The sequence below is a fragment of the Anarrhichthys ocellatus genome, unplaced genomic scaffold (assembly GCF_004355925.1).
Source record: "Anarrhichthys ocellatus isolate YVR2014 unplaced genomic scaffold, GSC_Weel_1.0 scaffold9, whole genome shotgun sequence".
In the NCBI taxonomy this organism is placed as follows: domain Eukaryota; kingdom Metazoa; phylum Chordata; class Actinopteri; order Perciformes; family Anarhichadidae; genus Anarrhichthys; species Anarrhichthys ocellatus.
Window position 1 is genome coordinate 5,233,002 of NW_022280039.1, and position 15,052 is coordinate 5,248,053.

The 15,052-nt window shown below is 40.8% G+C and overlaps 1 protein-coding gene across 1 annotated transcript in view; it reads right to left on the bottom strand.

Annotated features, from left to right (window-relative positions):
• The window catches only part of LOC116384362 (transmembrane protein 132D), a 25,998-nt gene extending 15,831 nt beyond the window's left edge, over nucleotides 1–10,167 (bottom strand). Inside the window, 3 exon segments of the mRNA XM_031848935.1 lie at nucleotides 3,505–4,381; nucleotides 9,716–9,847; nucleotides 9,850–10,167. Coding sequence (XP_031704795.1) covers nucleotides 3,505–4,381; nucleotides 9,716–9,847; nucleotides 9,850–9,880 — 1,040 coding nt within the window. The 5' untranslated portion in view covers nucleotides 9,881–10,167.
• Nucleotides 10,168–15,052: the final 4,885 nt, after the last annotated feature.

Consider the following 15,052-nt stretch of genomic DNA (forward strand, 5'->3'; position numbering starts at 1 on the left):
CTCTCTCTCTCTCTCTCTCTCTCTCTCTCTCTCTCTCTCTCTCTCTCAGCCCCCCTTGTGTAAAAAAAATCCCCTGCAATTGGAAGAGGCGTTTTTCTTCTGAGTGGTTGGTAGCGGGGACCAGTGTCCATGGCTTTGGTTAGCAGGCCCTGAGGAGGCAGCAGGCAGGGGGAGGCACCAGGGCAGAGAAGATGGATGGCTTTGGAGACTGAAGCTGACAGTGTGTGAGAAAAGCAGCTCTCAGGTGCTGCACCTGCCATCCATCTCACTTCTGACCAGGCAAGGCATGAGTGGCAGTATTCTTTCACCTTTTACATATTCTTCATTCACTCACACACACACGCAAACTGGTCACAGCGCCATGGCTAACAAAGGAAAGTAAACATTGACAAAATTCAAAAAAGCTAATAAATAGTCAAGTAAAACAGAGACTGAGCCTGATCAAAGACCTACGAGATACATTGTATTCTCTGTATGAGCCACTCAGCCTGGCCCAGATGCATTTCATCACCCGCTATCGAGATGCTACAGTACATAGGGTTTGTAATTGCTTCACCAATATCATTTGTGTCTTTGGCTTTGTGGATGCATCACTGCGGGGCCGGTGAAACAGATGCAATCTTTCATTATGCAGGCAAATGTACACCGTTTAGCCAGTCTGATGACCAGCCACCGGCAACGTGCTTATCGGACTTATGGAGCAGTTTAGTGAGTTGGGGAGACGTTCATGCCAACATGCCTGCCAGATGGCGGGCACCACAGCACTAAAAATGGATGTGAAAGTCCTAGTTGTCACACAGATGAATGATTAGGCTCCCTAGTTGAAGAGCTCACTGACACGGTGTCCTGTTAACACAGATGTTCTAGTTTATTTATTGCCACACTGCTGTCTTTAAATAAAACCCACAGAACAAGACGAACTATTGTGCTTCATCGCTGACTTTTAATAGCTGTTCAGAAGCTTGTAAGCACATGCTTCTTGCCAGTCAACTTCCTGAGCAAACACTAAAGGGATCACCTAATTACCAAACGCATGAGTGTGTGATTGCAATACTTTATCAATGACCTTTATCAAACTCTCTCAGAAAATGAAAGGGTTCATTTCACAGGAGCGGACAGGTGTGGCTTTTCGATTTGTCAATCGACCTCAAATTTGTACGTCCCTTGACTCCAGCTATAGACATCAATAACAGGTTTATCATGCTGATGAGAGAATATTAAGCAAAGCTTAATGGCACATTCCGACAGTGATAAAGCACACAGACAGCTGTTGAGGACCGGATGCGCAGGGCTTGTTAATGTGCTGATAAGCTAGGGGAGGGTAGCACTGTGTTACTGAATATATGAGTGAGAAGAACAGTGAGTGTATTTCTCCATGTTAATTGGATGCAAAAAATATATATATTAGAGTTTAGTCACCAATACATTCTACAAAGACACAACAGACCATCACACAAGTTAAATTACTACAAAGCTTTCTAACAAGATTACCAATCTTCCAGCCAAATGACAGCTGAGAGGAGAGGAGAGGAGAGGAGAGGAGATGCTATCTTTCTGCTATCTGCTTTTTGTTCAGAAACATGTTTGACTGAGTAAATTTATTAAAGAAGCAAGGATTAAAAGTGGCAGAATGAAGAGCAGAAGTCAGGATTTCTTTTTTGGCTTCACTGGTAGAGAGAGAACAAAAGGCAACCCAGCTAAATAATTAAAATACATCGTCCAACCCTATAAAAATGCATTCAAAGGTGTGCAATTCCCAGTTCTCAGATTCTCCTGGAAATCCAGACAACTCATAAAACAGGATGAAACACCTTCAGCATTAAGTTGCTTTGTTTCGTTTTGGTACACCATAAAAAAGCTGAATGACCTGAGAGAAATGTTGAGGACTCCTGCAGACTCAACTCTGAAACCTGTAAGCACCTGTAAGTCCATCCATGCACAGCTGTTGCCTCAATCAATACTTACCCATTCCAGCATTCACAATTGATCTGACTAAGTGACTGTCTATGTGAATGAATACAGGACCAGGTGAAAAGGGAATTAATAATCCATGACTGTCCCCTTCCTGGCTCACCTCCACTGAAGCATGTAATGTATTTGCAAGTCAAAACGGAAGTAACTCTCAAATTGTTTATTTTCCAGGAAGTATTGATTGTGTACCACAGTGTTTTTCAATCTACAGGGAAAGGCTGTAACTATTTTCTAGGAACTAATACACTTTCAGACAAGCTGCCTTCAAGGACTTTCCTGTTGAACCAGTTCTTAAGTCACGACACTGAACTGGACATCATCCAATAAACTGCAAATAGCAACAGAGATTAGCAATCATAACATTATGTGAAACCACATATGATGGAAGGATTTATGACTGATTTATGATTTATACTTTACTGATGATCGAAATCTACACACAAACCAAATGAATAACCGAGACAACGTATTTCATTCCTCTTGACAGTCCATCATTCACGGGCTCGGAGTAAAGCAGATAGTGTCTGGAATAATAATAAAAACAGTCTCTAATCAAGTTAGCGTAAATCTCTACTTGTCTGCTCTGACAGCTAACCTCGACAAATCTAGCTATGTTGCAACGTGGTTCTGTTTGAACTCCGCCTGGATGATGATAATAAAAGGCATTAGGCCGCAGATGACCATGAAAACCAACAATGAAGCAGTGAGAGGGAAATGGAGGCATTTAATTCACATCCAGTTTTTGAGGTGCCAATCTCCCATGTTGCATCATTTCACCTTGAAAAGGGAAGTAATAAACTGGCATCTTGAGAGAAAGCCATGAGAACAGACTGAGTCTTGTATTTTGCATTTTTTTCTTTAGAGGATAAAAAGTCAAGTGGTTGAGTCATTCATTTTTGGGATCTATGCGAGTACATTTATGATCTTTATAAAATTAGCTTCTATTACCAAGGAGGTCACGGAGACCTCCAGAGGAAACTCTGCTGCTTTGAGATGGGACTACAAATGCTCTCCTCTCCAGTCAAACGGGAACATTTTGCATTGCAAAATGAGAACAGAGCCTTAAGTTAAATTGAGATATAGTGGTAATCCCCAGGATCTTCATACATTCAGTAGCAGTGCTTTGAATTACCACAGATCCCGGGCATACCCTTTAAAGCAGAGCAGTAATGAGTCACAAGCTTACATGTGATCTTATTTGATCCATGTCAACCTTGATGACTACCACTCTTGAAGCAGCCCTTAATGTCATCGGGCTGTGCTCACTCGAACTCAAATAATCTCCAGTTCTCTGAAAGACGGTTAACCTCTTATCGCATGCCATAATCCATGCTAAATCTGATTTCCTCCAATATTCCTCATTTTTGATGGCACAGGATTTGCGCAAGTAGTAGATAAGAGGAAAAATACTATTAGTGACCGATTCCCCGCATTGAATTCTTATTAACCAATTAATTTGGACTACATTAAAATTGCAGAGCCCTTAAAAAAAATAATAATAATAAACTGTGAGGCAACAGAAGACAGTCTTACCTGAGAGTGAAGTTAGTCAGCTGAGCAGAACTCGCCATGAGTATGTAGAAGGTGGCGATATCAGTCTTCTTCAGCGGTTTGGAGGATGTCCGTATGACAATGGCATTGCCGAGCTTGAGCCGAGAAAGTGTTGCCATTCCTTTAGGCACCTGCAGAAGACGCACGCTGCCAATCCTCTGCATGGGCGTGACAGGAACAAACTCTGCTGCCTGCTGCTGTGAGCCACCCCAACGACTTCCATCAACAGAATTACACTTCCCATCGACTTTGGGTTTCGCCTGGTAGTACAGCTCCACAGGGTTCCCGGTAGTCGGGTCCTGCCTCTCCCTGCTGGTGCCCTCTGACCCCGGAGCAAACCAGCCAAGTGCAGGAGCCAGCTCAGCCATGCAGGTTCCTCTGTCGCCTCCCATGGCACAGGAACCCCTCACCTCTTGGGTTTGCCAGAAAGCGTACACTGTCACACATGGTAGCTCATCCACACTTCCTTCTCCCCTGCCCCAGTCCCTCCCCGCAACATAGAAGAGCACCCGGACTTTGGGCTTGGATGAGAAAACCCGAGGCGTCAGCACAAAGGCCTGGATTTTCCAGTTAAAGGTAAAGACCTCTGGAGCATTGAAAAGCTGAACAGACTGGACCAGATCTAGAGGCACAAGCTTCTCTGTGGACATAGTGCTGTAGCTGGCATTGACAGCTGGCTGCCGGCTGGCTCTTAAGATAACAAAGGGCTGCGTGTGACTCTGCATGCTGGAGTTCCTCATGAAGTCTTGCCCAGCCTCCTTCAGGAAGAAGTAGTCAGCATCTCGCACCTCGTAGTTGACCGGCAAGAAGACAGGGAAAGGCACTGGGCTACTGTCAGTCAGCTCTTTACTGCTCAAATCTGTAAGGTAAAATAGAAAAGCATAGGCTGGTTAAAAGCCGTGGGAATATCTCATAATACCATATTTATAAGCAACTCATTTTACTTGAAACGAAAACATTACTAAGGAATTAAATTTGCTAAATTTGAAAATAAAGTACTGTGGAAAAATACCAGGGACACTTGAGCACAAAAAGTCAGCCAAGGCCAACTGATCAACTGAGTGAGGCATCAATGTATTACACTAAAATGCTCCTGAGCTTAACCTTACTATTCATGCAACAGAGCACATAGGTGAAATAATGTGAATTATAACAAGGGAAGCTTAAGAGTGTTTTAGTTTCTGAGGCTGGGACAGAGCAGTTGAACTCTGTGACTTTGCTAAAAGACTGTACGGAAAGAATTGGTGTGAGGAGGCCTCCCCAGGGATATCAATATGTCCTTTGAAGCCTCCTCTTGACTTGTTTCGGAAAAACTGTAACACCCTTCCCACAGCATATCTAAATAATAATATAGCAGTGTTACATTGGTGAAACCTGTTTAATCGTGTACCGCAATTTAAATCTTAATTTCTTCATGGAACTTCTAATGTGCACCACAATTTACACATTAGGGAGAATTGTAGTCCTCTGCATATTGCAAAGTGCGCCTTAATGAACAGGGTGCAACTTATGTTGTCTTTTCGACGTAACTATTTATCAAACTATTAATTACATTTGCAAAGCGCAGCTGAAATAACACAGTATAAGTATATAGTATAAGTTTTAGATTAGAACAAATAAAAGACCCTCCTTTCAGCCGAAAGAAAAATTACAATACCCAATCATTTCACAGAAAGATAATGTACTAAAAGTGATAAATTCCTTAGTATAGAATTTACTTTTCAAAACCTGTTTACTGATATAGAGTGCCAAGTGATTCAAGCTTAAAATTGACTTTAAAAATATTGCCTGTCCCCTTACATTGCCCCAGTTTCACCTCTCTCATGGATGATCAGCTTGGGGAAGAAAGGTGGATCTGATACATTTGGCACACGGTTGAAATCAGCCATCCAAAACTGGGATTAAAATGGCTTTTTCAGATTGTCAGCATGCTGTGAATACCCAGCAGATGAAACAAACAACAACAACAAAAAACAAGCATGGTGGAGCATCACCACGAGACGTAAAATACCAGATTCTAATAAAACTATTAGGCTGACTAAAACAGAGATCTGAAAATGTATCCGTGTATCATTCAGTAAGATGTGATATTTGCATTGGTTGCTTTATGTTGGACAGTAAACCAGTACAATGATCACAAGGATCACTGGCTGCCTGTTAAATTCTGATCACAAGTGCATAGATGGACCTTTTTATATGAGTGAGTAAAAACCAACCAACAACATAAATATGTTCTGATCTGGTTTAAAAGCTTAATGGTAAGTGTTTGTCAGAGTGGACATGAGCAGAGTTCACCCGGCCATCACGTGTCCTCATTAAACATCCATTTTGATAGAATTATGAAGATTATAGCCGCTGACCTGAGAGTGCACTTTTTATCTGGTGGCTAATTGCCCTACTTGGTGAATTAAGGACAAAAACACTGGTGTTTACTTTGCAGATTATAACGAAATGGACGGAGCAGCATTAGCATGGTGGAAAAACAGCTTCAGTAGCATCTAAGACAAAAACAAAAGATCATCCCACTGCTATACCAAAGCTAACAATGTCCATCAAAAGGGAAAATGTCGAGATCTATAGACTTGCAGCAGTTGCATTTGTGAACGTGTGACAAAAGTTGCCAGATAGAGAGTTGTCCGTCACTGAATTATTTTTTTGTTATTTACCGACAAGGACAGTTTGAAGCTTTTCTTTGTTAATATCTGTCATCATGTCCCTCATGGTTGCTGGCCTCTGACGGGTCCGTCTACCATGGCCTCTTCTGCTTTTGATCCTCACTCATCCACCCTGGCAACGAGCCTGTCATGATGGTCTGACAGTTCACACAGCAACGACTATACTGTAAGTGTCAAAATCATGTCACCCAGCAGCGAGACAAAAGCATATCTCTCTCTCTCTCTCTCTCTCTCTCTCTCTCTCCTCCACATACAGACAAGAGTGACAGTCATGTTCGCCGAGTGGGCGACACACTGCATGAGGCAGGGACTGGAGCTGGGAACGTGGCTGTCCTGGCTTGGCCTACCAGTGGCCACAGTGACAGATGTGCTGTTTAATACCAGAGCTGGCAGCAGCTCCGGCTGGAGTGAATATAAACTGGCTCACTGTCTCCTGGAGGGAGGATGCACCGCCAATGTGCCAACAAACTACTTCACATGCAAGCTCATCCCTTTACAGTTGAGTTTGATGGGTCATCTGTGCTGTCCTTGTTATTTCACATGCTTTTCCTGACAGAAAACTAAAAGGAGACCATCTAAATCTAAAGCACAGATAGCACACATCTACTTGGTAGCAGACTTTTCAGGCACTAGTTTTTTTTATTATTATTCATGACGGGTAAGAGATGCATCTTTCTCCTTTTCAAAATTTGGGATATTTAACAAGTAGTCAGTGTAAGCAAAACTGTACTTCTATGGTCCTCTCATCATGATGACAATCCTGCCCTCAACTGATAAACATGAGAGCAAATCCGCTGCACCAGCTGTTCCAGCCTCTCAAATCACTCATTTTGAAGACCCTGAGCTCCTCTTCCTCCTTGGCTGAGTCAGAAAGCATCAGTGTTGCCACGCAGATGCTACAACAGCCTCTAAAATCCACCTCTCCAAGACTGCTCATTTTCAATGCCTTGTGTTGTTTGCTTTATTTTATATTTGTCTACAGTATGTAGGTTAAGTGCTTTCTAGGGGGGGGATGAGGGGGGGGCAGAAGATTCCCTTCATGCCAGGATTCAAGTCATATGTTGTTGATCAAATCTTTGTTCATCCATCTCTGTGTCCAAATGAAAATGCTCCCTGTAGGAAATTACATTTTGGAGTTGTTCATTTGAAACTACCTCTACTGTTCCTTTGAGTCTAAATGAATATGTGACTTCATGAGTGCAATATTCCTCAGTTCATCTGTGTTTTTAGCTTGGCCACATGTATGAAGCACACGCATCGCAATCAGGGCTTTACTGCCGTGCATACATTCCGTATACAATGTATACGGAAAGTAAACAGAGTACTTTACTTTGAAAAGCTGAGATTTGTTCTGTGCCGTATGGGGATTAAAACTTTCAAAATAATGTTCCTCATCACCAGTTTTAATGAAAAACACTTCTATCTAATGAGTTACATTTTGCCCTGCAGTTTGTCTCAAGGCTGTGTATTAAAATATTTTCATAGTCAGCTAACTTCTTTTCAGTGTGGTTGTCTTTAAGCATTATTTCTCCAATCGTAATCAATCTTCATATTATTCTATTATAATGCTGAGGAATCACTGTGAATTCTAATGTGCAGTAATGACTTTTACCATATGTGCAAAACAGCTTGCAGAAGTGAGTCGACTCCCAATAGTATTTCAGAGGACAACGATGGATATCTGCATTTTAATCAGTAATTGAGAGATTAAAAGTTTAAAGTTTTTGCTTTCATGCTGTCTGTTGAAGGTTTTTGATCAAATTGTTATGTTAGTGTTATGGGTCACATATCTAGCAATACACTGATGATGAATACTTTAAAATAAGAAACTGTTGGCAAGAGTCGGATGCTTATAACACAAATTAAGCACCTGTAGGAGACAACATCCTTACAGCTGATGTTAACACTTTGTGTTTTAACTTTTGACTGGCTGACCTTTCCAATACATCTACCTTTAAAAAAGCCCCAAAAAGTCTAATTAGGAGCAGACAGCTTGCTCATAAATAGGACCTTAAACACAAAGGTGTGAGTCTTTTGTGAGACATTTAGACACTTAGCAGTCACCTTGTGAGGTAAACAGCATCTCACAGGAGAAGAAAGGTAAGCTGTTAGTACTCCAGGGATTTAAAAAAAAAGAGTATCGCACAGCATTGTGGTTAATTATCAAAGGTCATCGAAAAAGTGAGAAAAACTGTGATCCAAAAAGGTCTGGAAGACACACTGTGTTAGAAACATAAGCAGTACAATGTGGTGGCTGCTACAGACACCTAACATAATAGCGATCCCAATTAAATGAAAAGCCACAAAGATTCACTTAAGTAGTTGAACTTATGCTGTCAAATGTCAAGGTTGTGACAATGAGCATGATGCACTAACAGAAAATGATGAAATATAGTGTCAAAACTGTTCTGTCTTACTTTATTTATGTTCTGCGGTCAAGGCTCTCTTGCTGATTTGTTGTCGTGCCATTTATTTCATGTCATGAAAGTGAATTATGGGCTGACAAAAGTGGAGTTGCAAAACAGGTCTGCTGTTACGCAAGATAAAAGTTAGACGACAACACTTCTTATCAGTCCGATCTCGTGGTCTAAAGTACTCTTTGCATTCTCTTCTGACATTAAGTGCTTTTCTATAAAACATACACAATGCTGCTCTGATCATATACCATGTAATGCCCCGAGGGCCTGGGGAGTGAGAGGGTGGAGAAGACAGGCAGACAGACAGGGAGAGAGGGGAGGCTCAAGCTGGCAGTGATTGGTAGGGATTGTTATGTCCAATGAGACTCTTAGCTGCATTAAAAAAAAAAAAATGATTTATAACAATTTCACCATTTTTGTCATCCTTGTATCTACATTAATCAGCCACCAACATTACCTGGAAATAGTAATTTATGAAATTTGTTTCCATTATCAAAGTTGGGAATTTAGATTGTCTGCTTATTGTTTGCCGTGTGAAAATTGAGTAACCCAGTTTTCTAACAGACATCCATAGGGAAAGCAAAGTAATAAGATATAAGGTGTGGCTCAATTTGTAATATAAACCCACTCATCAAGTATTTTACTCCAATTTACACCGATTTCCTCCTAAATGTTTAATATCCCACTCACTGCTGTCACAACCCTTTGCTACAATACATACTCTGTTTGGCTCACTAGAAAGTTGTTTCACTGTGGAGTAAGATGTAAGTTTGAGGCACAAATTAGGACATTTATATATTATTTACACATCTAGAAAAGGCTATTTTACAGTTGGCATGACATTTCTCAGAGAAGGCCCACTCCTCTTCAGTAACATTTGCACAGGATTGTCACTTCAGTCTGATAAGTCATTGTATTTTAGCTGAAATCAGTAAATACAGTGCATACACGGTATGAGTGCTTAAACAGTGATAGTCGCATAAAGCTTCAGGTAAAATCATTTCACTTTGGCAGCAGACACTGGTCTTGTAGTTATCCCTGGTGGACAGTTTAGATTTAAACACATCACAGCACGCAAACAATTACTTCCAGGTCACTTACCTTGTGTGAGAACTGCTGTAATAGTTGCAAATAATATCTGTAAGATCCTCCTGCTCTGGTAGTTAAAGCTCATTTTGGCACCCAGTGCGACTCGCTGTTCCAGGCAAGTTCCCAGTATCCGTCGTTTGGTCTCGTTTCAGCAGAGCATGGAGCGGATCGCTTCATCCATTCCTGCAGTTCGCTCAATTAACATAATCGCAACTGTGAGAGCACAAATTGTAGTGAAGTCCGTGCTGCAGGTGACAGCGCATCGAGATCCGTTCATCGGCAGGTCCCCGGTTGCGCGTAAAAGTTGTGCGTAACGATCCTGGAGATGTCTCTGGTGAAGACTTCGTGCCCGGTCAGAAGATGTGGGAGTCTTGAGCTGCGACCGCGTGACGGTGAATGTTCCGTTTGGTTCAATATTACCCCGCGAAGCGAAATAACTCAACAAGTCCTCCGGATTGAGTCGGTCTCCCAGTCTAGTGTTAGACGGCTGTTAGCAGATCACTGACTGTCTTGTGCGCAATCCTCAGGGCACTAAACTCATCATCTGTCACTGTTCATCCGCTCAGGAAGCCACGTCCATTACGCAGCTGGTAGGATTAACCCTGCGTTGGTGTGACTGGCATGTCAGTAGAAATGATCAAACGTGACATAGTGTCTACTGATAGCCATTATGGAGGACACGCGTTCAGGTCTACAGCAGTAACTGTAAGTCTTTATGGTGTGAAGTTGTTAGACCATAAAATCGAATGAAGGACAAAACAAATGAAAACATCATTAAGAGTATTGTATAAATAGGAGGTAATTTCTTACTTAAATAGATACAAGACATCGACCATTTGGGGAAGAAAGGTAACTTTAGTAACTTTAGCTTTAACCACAACTGCATGTACTATAATAATATAATAACACTTTTAATTCAACCAGGACAAATCAGGCTAATTAGGACACAGTTTGCATCACACTTACCTCATTATTACTGTTCATTCAAAATTTAGAGATTTGTAAAAAAGAATTCTCTTCTTACATTATAAATACAACCAAACATAAACACATCTAATAATACACCAGCTTCAATTCCAGTTGTATTTAAATTATAATTGTCTGGAGTGGTTGAGAGCATCAGGTGGATTTTTAGTGCCCTCTGATGGTTAAGAGGAGTTTCTATGTCAGCAAAGCAAAGGTGAGTGACTGACTATTGCTTGCAGCCCAGTTGCATCAGAAATGATTACGTTTTCAGCTGGCTTTGGTTCATTTTGTTAACAGAGAACCTAATAGATACAGAATTTATATTCATGCATGCATCCACATAATATTTTTATGTGCAAGTGCTGTGTGAAAGAGATGCTAATACTTGTGCAACACTCTGTTATTGCATGTTTCAGGAACAGGGAGCAGATTTCAGTCGGATGAAATACTGCCATCCATCATTAAAACGCAAGTATTTACATGCACAACTTAATGGTTAAACTTGGTGTACTACATACTGACTTCTTTCACTCCAACAAAAGTTACTTGTTTGCAGACTAGTGGTGAATGTAATGGGGCTTTATTGACTAATAAAGAGGATTAACTAACATATCAACACAGTGTGTGACCAAACCTCACAGTATCTGGAGACAGGAGGAAGTTGCCACAAGCTACTGCTGTGAGCTTATTTGAGCTCCTCTCTAGCACTGCAGTACTGTGATAAGCAGCAGCAGCAGCAGCAGTATCTCCAGTATGCTGTATAGTGCTGCCGTAGGATAATTTTGATCCTTTCCTATGTACCTGCTCCTCACACACACACACACACACACACACACACGCACACACAGATAAACAGCAACTACACTGTGTATTTAAAGCAACTGAGAAGATTTACCCCCCCAAAACTGGTGCTGAAGTTGTTGTAGCGGTACTGATACACCCTCGGTGCTGCATGCATATTCATACTCACAAATGCAGAACTGGAGGCTGCATTAAGAGGACATGGTTACTTGTCATATGTGCACACAACTACAAATATTTCATGAGATTCAGCAGGCCTTAATAGCTAAACAGAACCCCATGTTTCTCTGCTATTAAATTAAGGAGTATTGACTTGAGGAATTGGCAGCTGAATGCTCAAGCAATCTCCAAAGCCAATCGTCATTAAAATAGCAGAGGCATGCTCTTGTAAGGTAACAGCCTTTTTAGTCACCTGATGTAGCGCATATGAAGGAATCACTTGTCAGAAGCATCACACGTTCAACCATTATTTACTTTACATGAAGCTGTGCAAAAAATAAAATAAAAACAGAAATGTGTGTCCTTCCTCCAGGGACTCTGGACAAGAAGCATCCACAATAGCTTGCAGATGCAGAGACAACATATGGTGAAACCTGTCAAGAATATGTTATGAATGCTTAAAGGACAGAGAAACAACACAGGCCTCCGGATATGCAAGTTAGGACTTTGACATAGATGGATGTCACAGCAGAGATGTGCTAGTGTGGGGAGAGTGGTCATAAACTGGTGATAGATGCGAGTGCCACGAGGGAGGGAATGCGTTTTCAATGTACATCATCCTTCTGTTTGACAGATAGCGGTAGCTTCTGCTGAGGTGCATTTAGCCACATGTTGCCGTTCTCATTTTCATTGTAAACCTCAGAAAGTGAGTGCACTAAAATTTACATCTCTTTTCAATAACATTGTTACTAAAGAAGGAAGGTTGAATATATAGAGTATTTATGTGTGTGCGTGTATATGCGTGGACTGATCTGCACACTCCTGTGTTAGTCTTTCACTATAGGCCTTCTGCTGGTCTGAGTTCTTGCTATCCTGCTGTAATGATGAATGCTGTAAGAAATAGGCTACTCATGAGTTTCTCACTTATAAGGCATCTTCTGTTGTATTGTTAAAGGAAATGTGCTTATTCTTCTTCTTACTAAGAGTTACATGAGAAGACTGATACCACTCTCATGGTAAATTACTAGTTTGACTTCAAGTGGAGAATATTATTGTCAGGGGTGCTAAAGTCTTTCAATTACAGAGAAACATTAAAAAGAGGCACAACCTTTTAGTAAGGCCCCTTTTATAAAGTGTTTATAATGTAACATGTGGCTTGTTAGTGTTAGTTGATAAGCCATTTGCTGAATAATCACAATAATTACCATTTTGCGGTTGCCTGGCTAAGAAAAAACTTTAACTGGTGTTTATCTCAAACTGACTTTTTCTTTTAAGCTGGCTTTAATAGTTCTTCATGTACCTTCTGCAAAAGTGCTGTAGAGCCTCTGGACCACAGTCCATCTATTTATTAATTACCAAAGGAATAGTTTGATATTTGGCGAAATAGGCTAACAGTATTTGCTTTCTTGCAAAGGTATTCATACCACTCTCAAGCATAGACATGTGTTTGCTGTGTGTTGCAAATTGGGTCTGATCTTTAATATTGATCAGGAATCTTTTCCATCACTTGCCTGAAAATTGTGTTCATAGAAAGTTTCATGGTGTTGGTAAGTTTTTACTTATTGGAATTAAGTTATTTTAAGTTAACAAGTGTTGATATTTCTCACTGGATAAATCAACACCTCTGCAAACATGGCTCAATGTTGAAATCTGCTGAAGGTGTTTCATTAACTCGTAGAATCCTGGCATCATATTGATTTTAAAAACTCATTATTTTTCAGAATCCAGACTGGGGTCTTGTAGTATGCAGGCAATTGTCCAGAATAAACTTTAGCAGAGTTGATAACACACTGACTGGGCTTATAAATATCAAGAGCTTGGTAGCAACTAAGTGCTTCTAAGTGGTGTTTGGTGATGACCTTATATTTAATTTGCATGTAGTCTTGGCTTTGACCAAAAACAGGAAAAAACTGTGCACTGAAATAAAAACATAATGCAAATAAATATTAAGTCTCACTACACCCACTAACATTTCAAACCATATCAATACACAACTTGCAATTACCGCTTGGGATGCGCCCACCTGCAGGAGGCTCCATTCTTACTTTCTCACCAAATAAACTGTCAAAGAGCGTACATTGTTCAAACTGCCAAACAATCCCTCTTCTTACAGCACAAAAGCACACTTTTTCATCAAATTCTACAATGGATAAAATGGCAAAAGACAAATCTTTGATATGCTGGAAGTATGTTCCCATTAAATAACAGAGAAAATGGTTGTGTTTCCGCAATAGGTGGGAAGCGAATGGAGGCTTTTTAATATTATATGCCTGTACAGCATCCACTGCACTCCCACGCAAGCTGCTCTACACATATTAATTGCAAGTCTGTAAAACTTGAAAGGTACAATGCAGGGACCTGAGCAAACACAAGCTCAAAAGACTGAAAAACACCCAGGAGCTGGATTTATCTTAATTCTCTAGAGTCTTAGAGGTATACAGGCTGGCTCTGCACCAGGCGGCAACCTTGGGGTCTGAAAAGTAATGCCAATGGAGAAGTGCCTTAAACGTGCATTCTTTCTAATAGCCATCAGGGGGAGACTCTTCTGGTTACAAAACAAAGATTGTAATGAAGTCTATGAGAAAATGACCGAACTTCAATTTATTGCCAAAGTAAACAATGAGACCATGACTTTATGGTCTCAATCTCTAGTTTTAAGCCTTCTCAGCATATTGTTAATTTAGTAAATTATGGTCCCATTTAGAGTAAAATAAACAATAAAGCAGGGTATGCTTTAGGGAGGGGCCAGCGTATGATGGACAGGTCGCTACCACGGCGTTGTCCGGTCTGAGAGTTGTTGGTGTTTTTGTCTTAGAAAATATACCCTTTCACAGTGTTTTCAGAACATAAAAATGTTTTATTCAGCATTCGGTTGTACTCAGTTCCACCCTCTCGTGTCACTTCTGGTTGTAAAAAGCCAAGATGGCGATAAACAAAATGCCAAATTCAGGGCTTCAAAGAGGTAGTTCACAAACTAATGGGTGATCTCACGGCAACTATGTCCACTTCTTATATACAGTCTATGCTCTGCACTAATGTCTTCAAGAGATATTCAGGCAAACATGCATTAAGCCTACAGGTGATTCTGATTATGGATAGATACTATACCCTCTTTAAAATGTGGATTTGCATAATTTTATGTTGTGATAGCTATACAAACAGATATTCCATTATCCTCTGAGTGGAAATTGTGATGCTTACAATTTACTTATCAGTTCACTCCTTTATTTGAATAGCATACTAACAGTTGTTTTTTCCAAACTCTCGTGCAGAGAAATGTTCTCTGCAGCATCGTAATCCAGCACAAAGTGGGCCATGAGAGACAGCTCTGCATGTTTGGGTTGCACCCTCAGGCAGCCGAAGAAGAGTTTGCTCAGCCTAATCTCTGCTGTGTGATGTGTGACTTCTTCCCCTGCTGTCGCA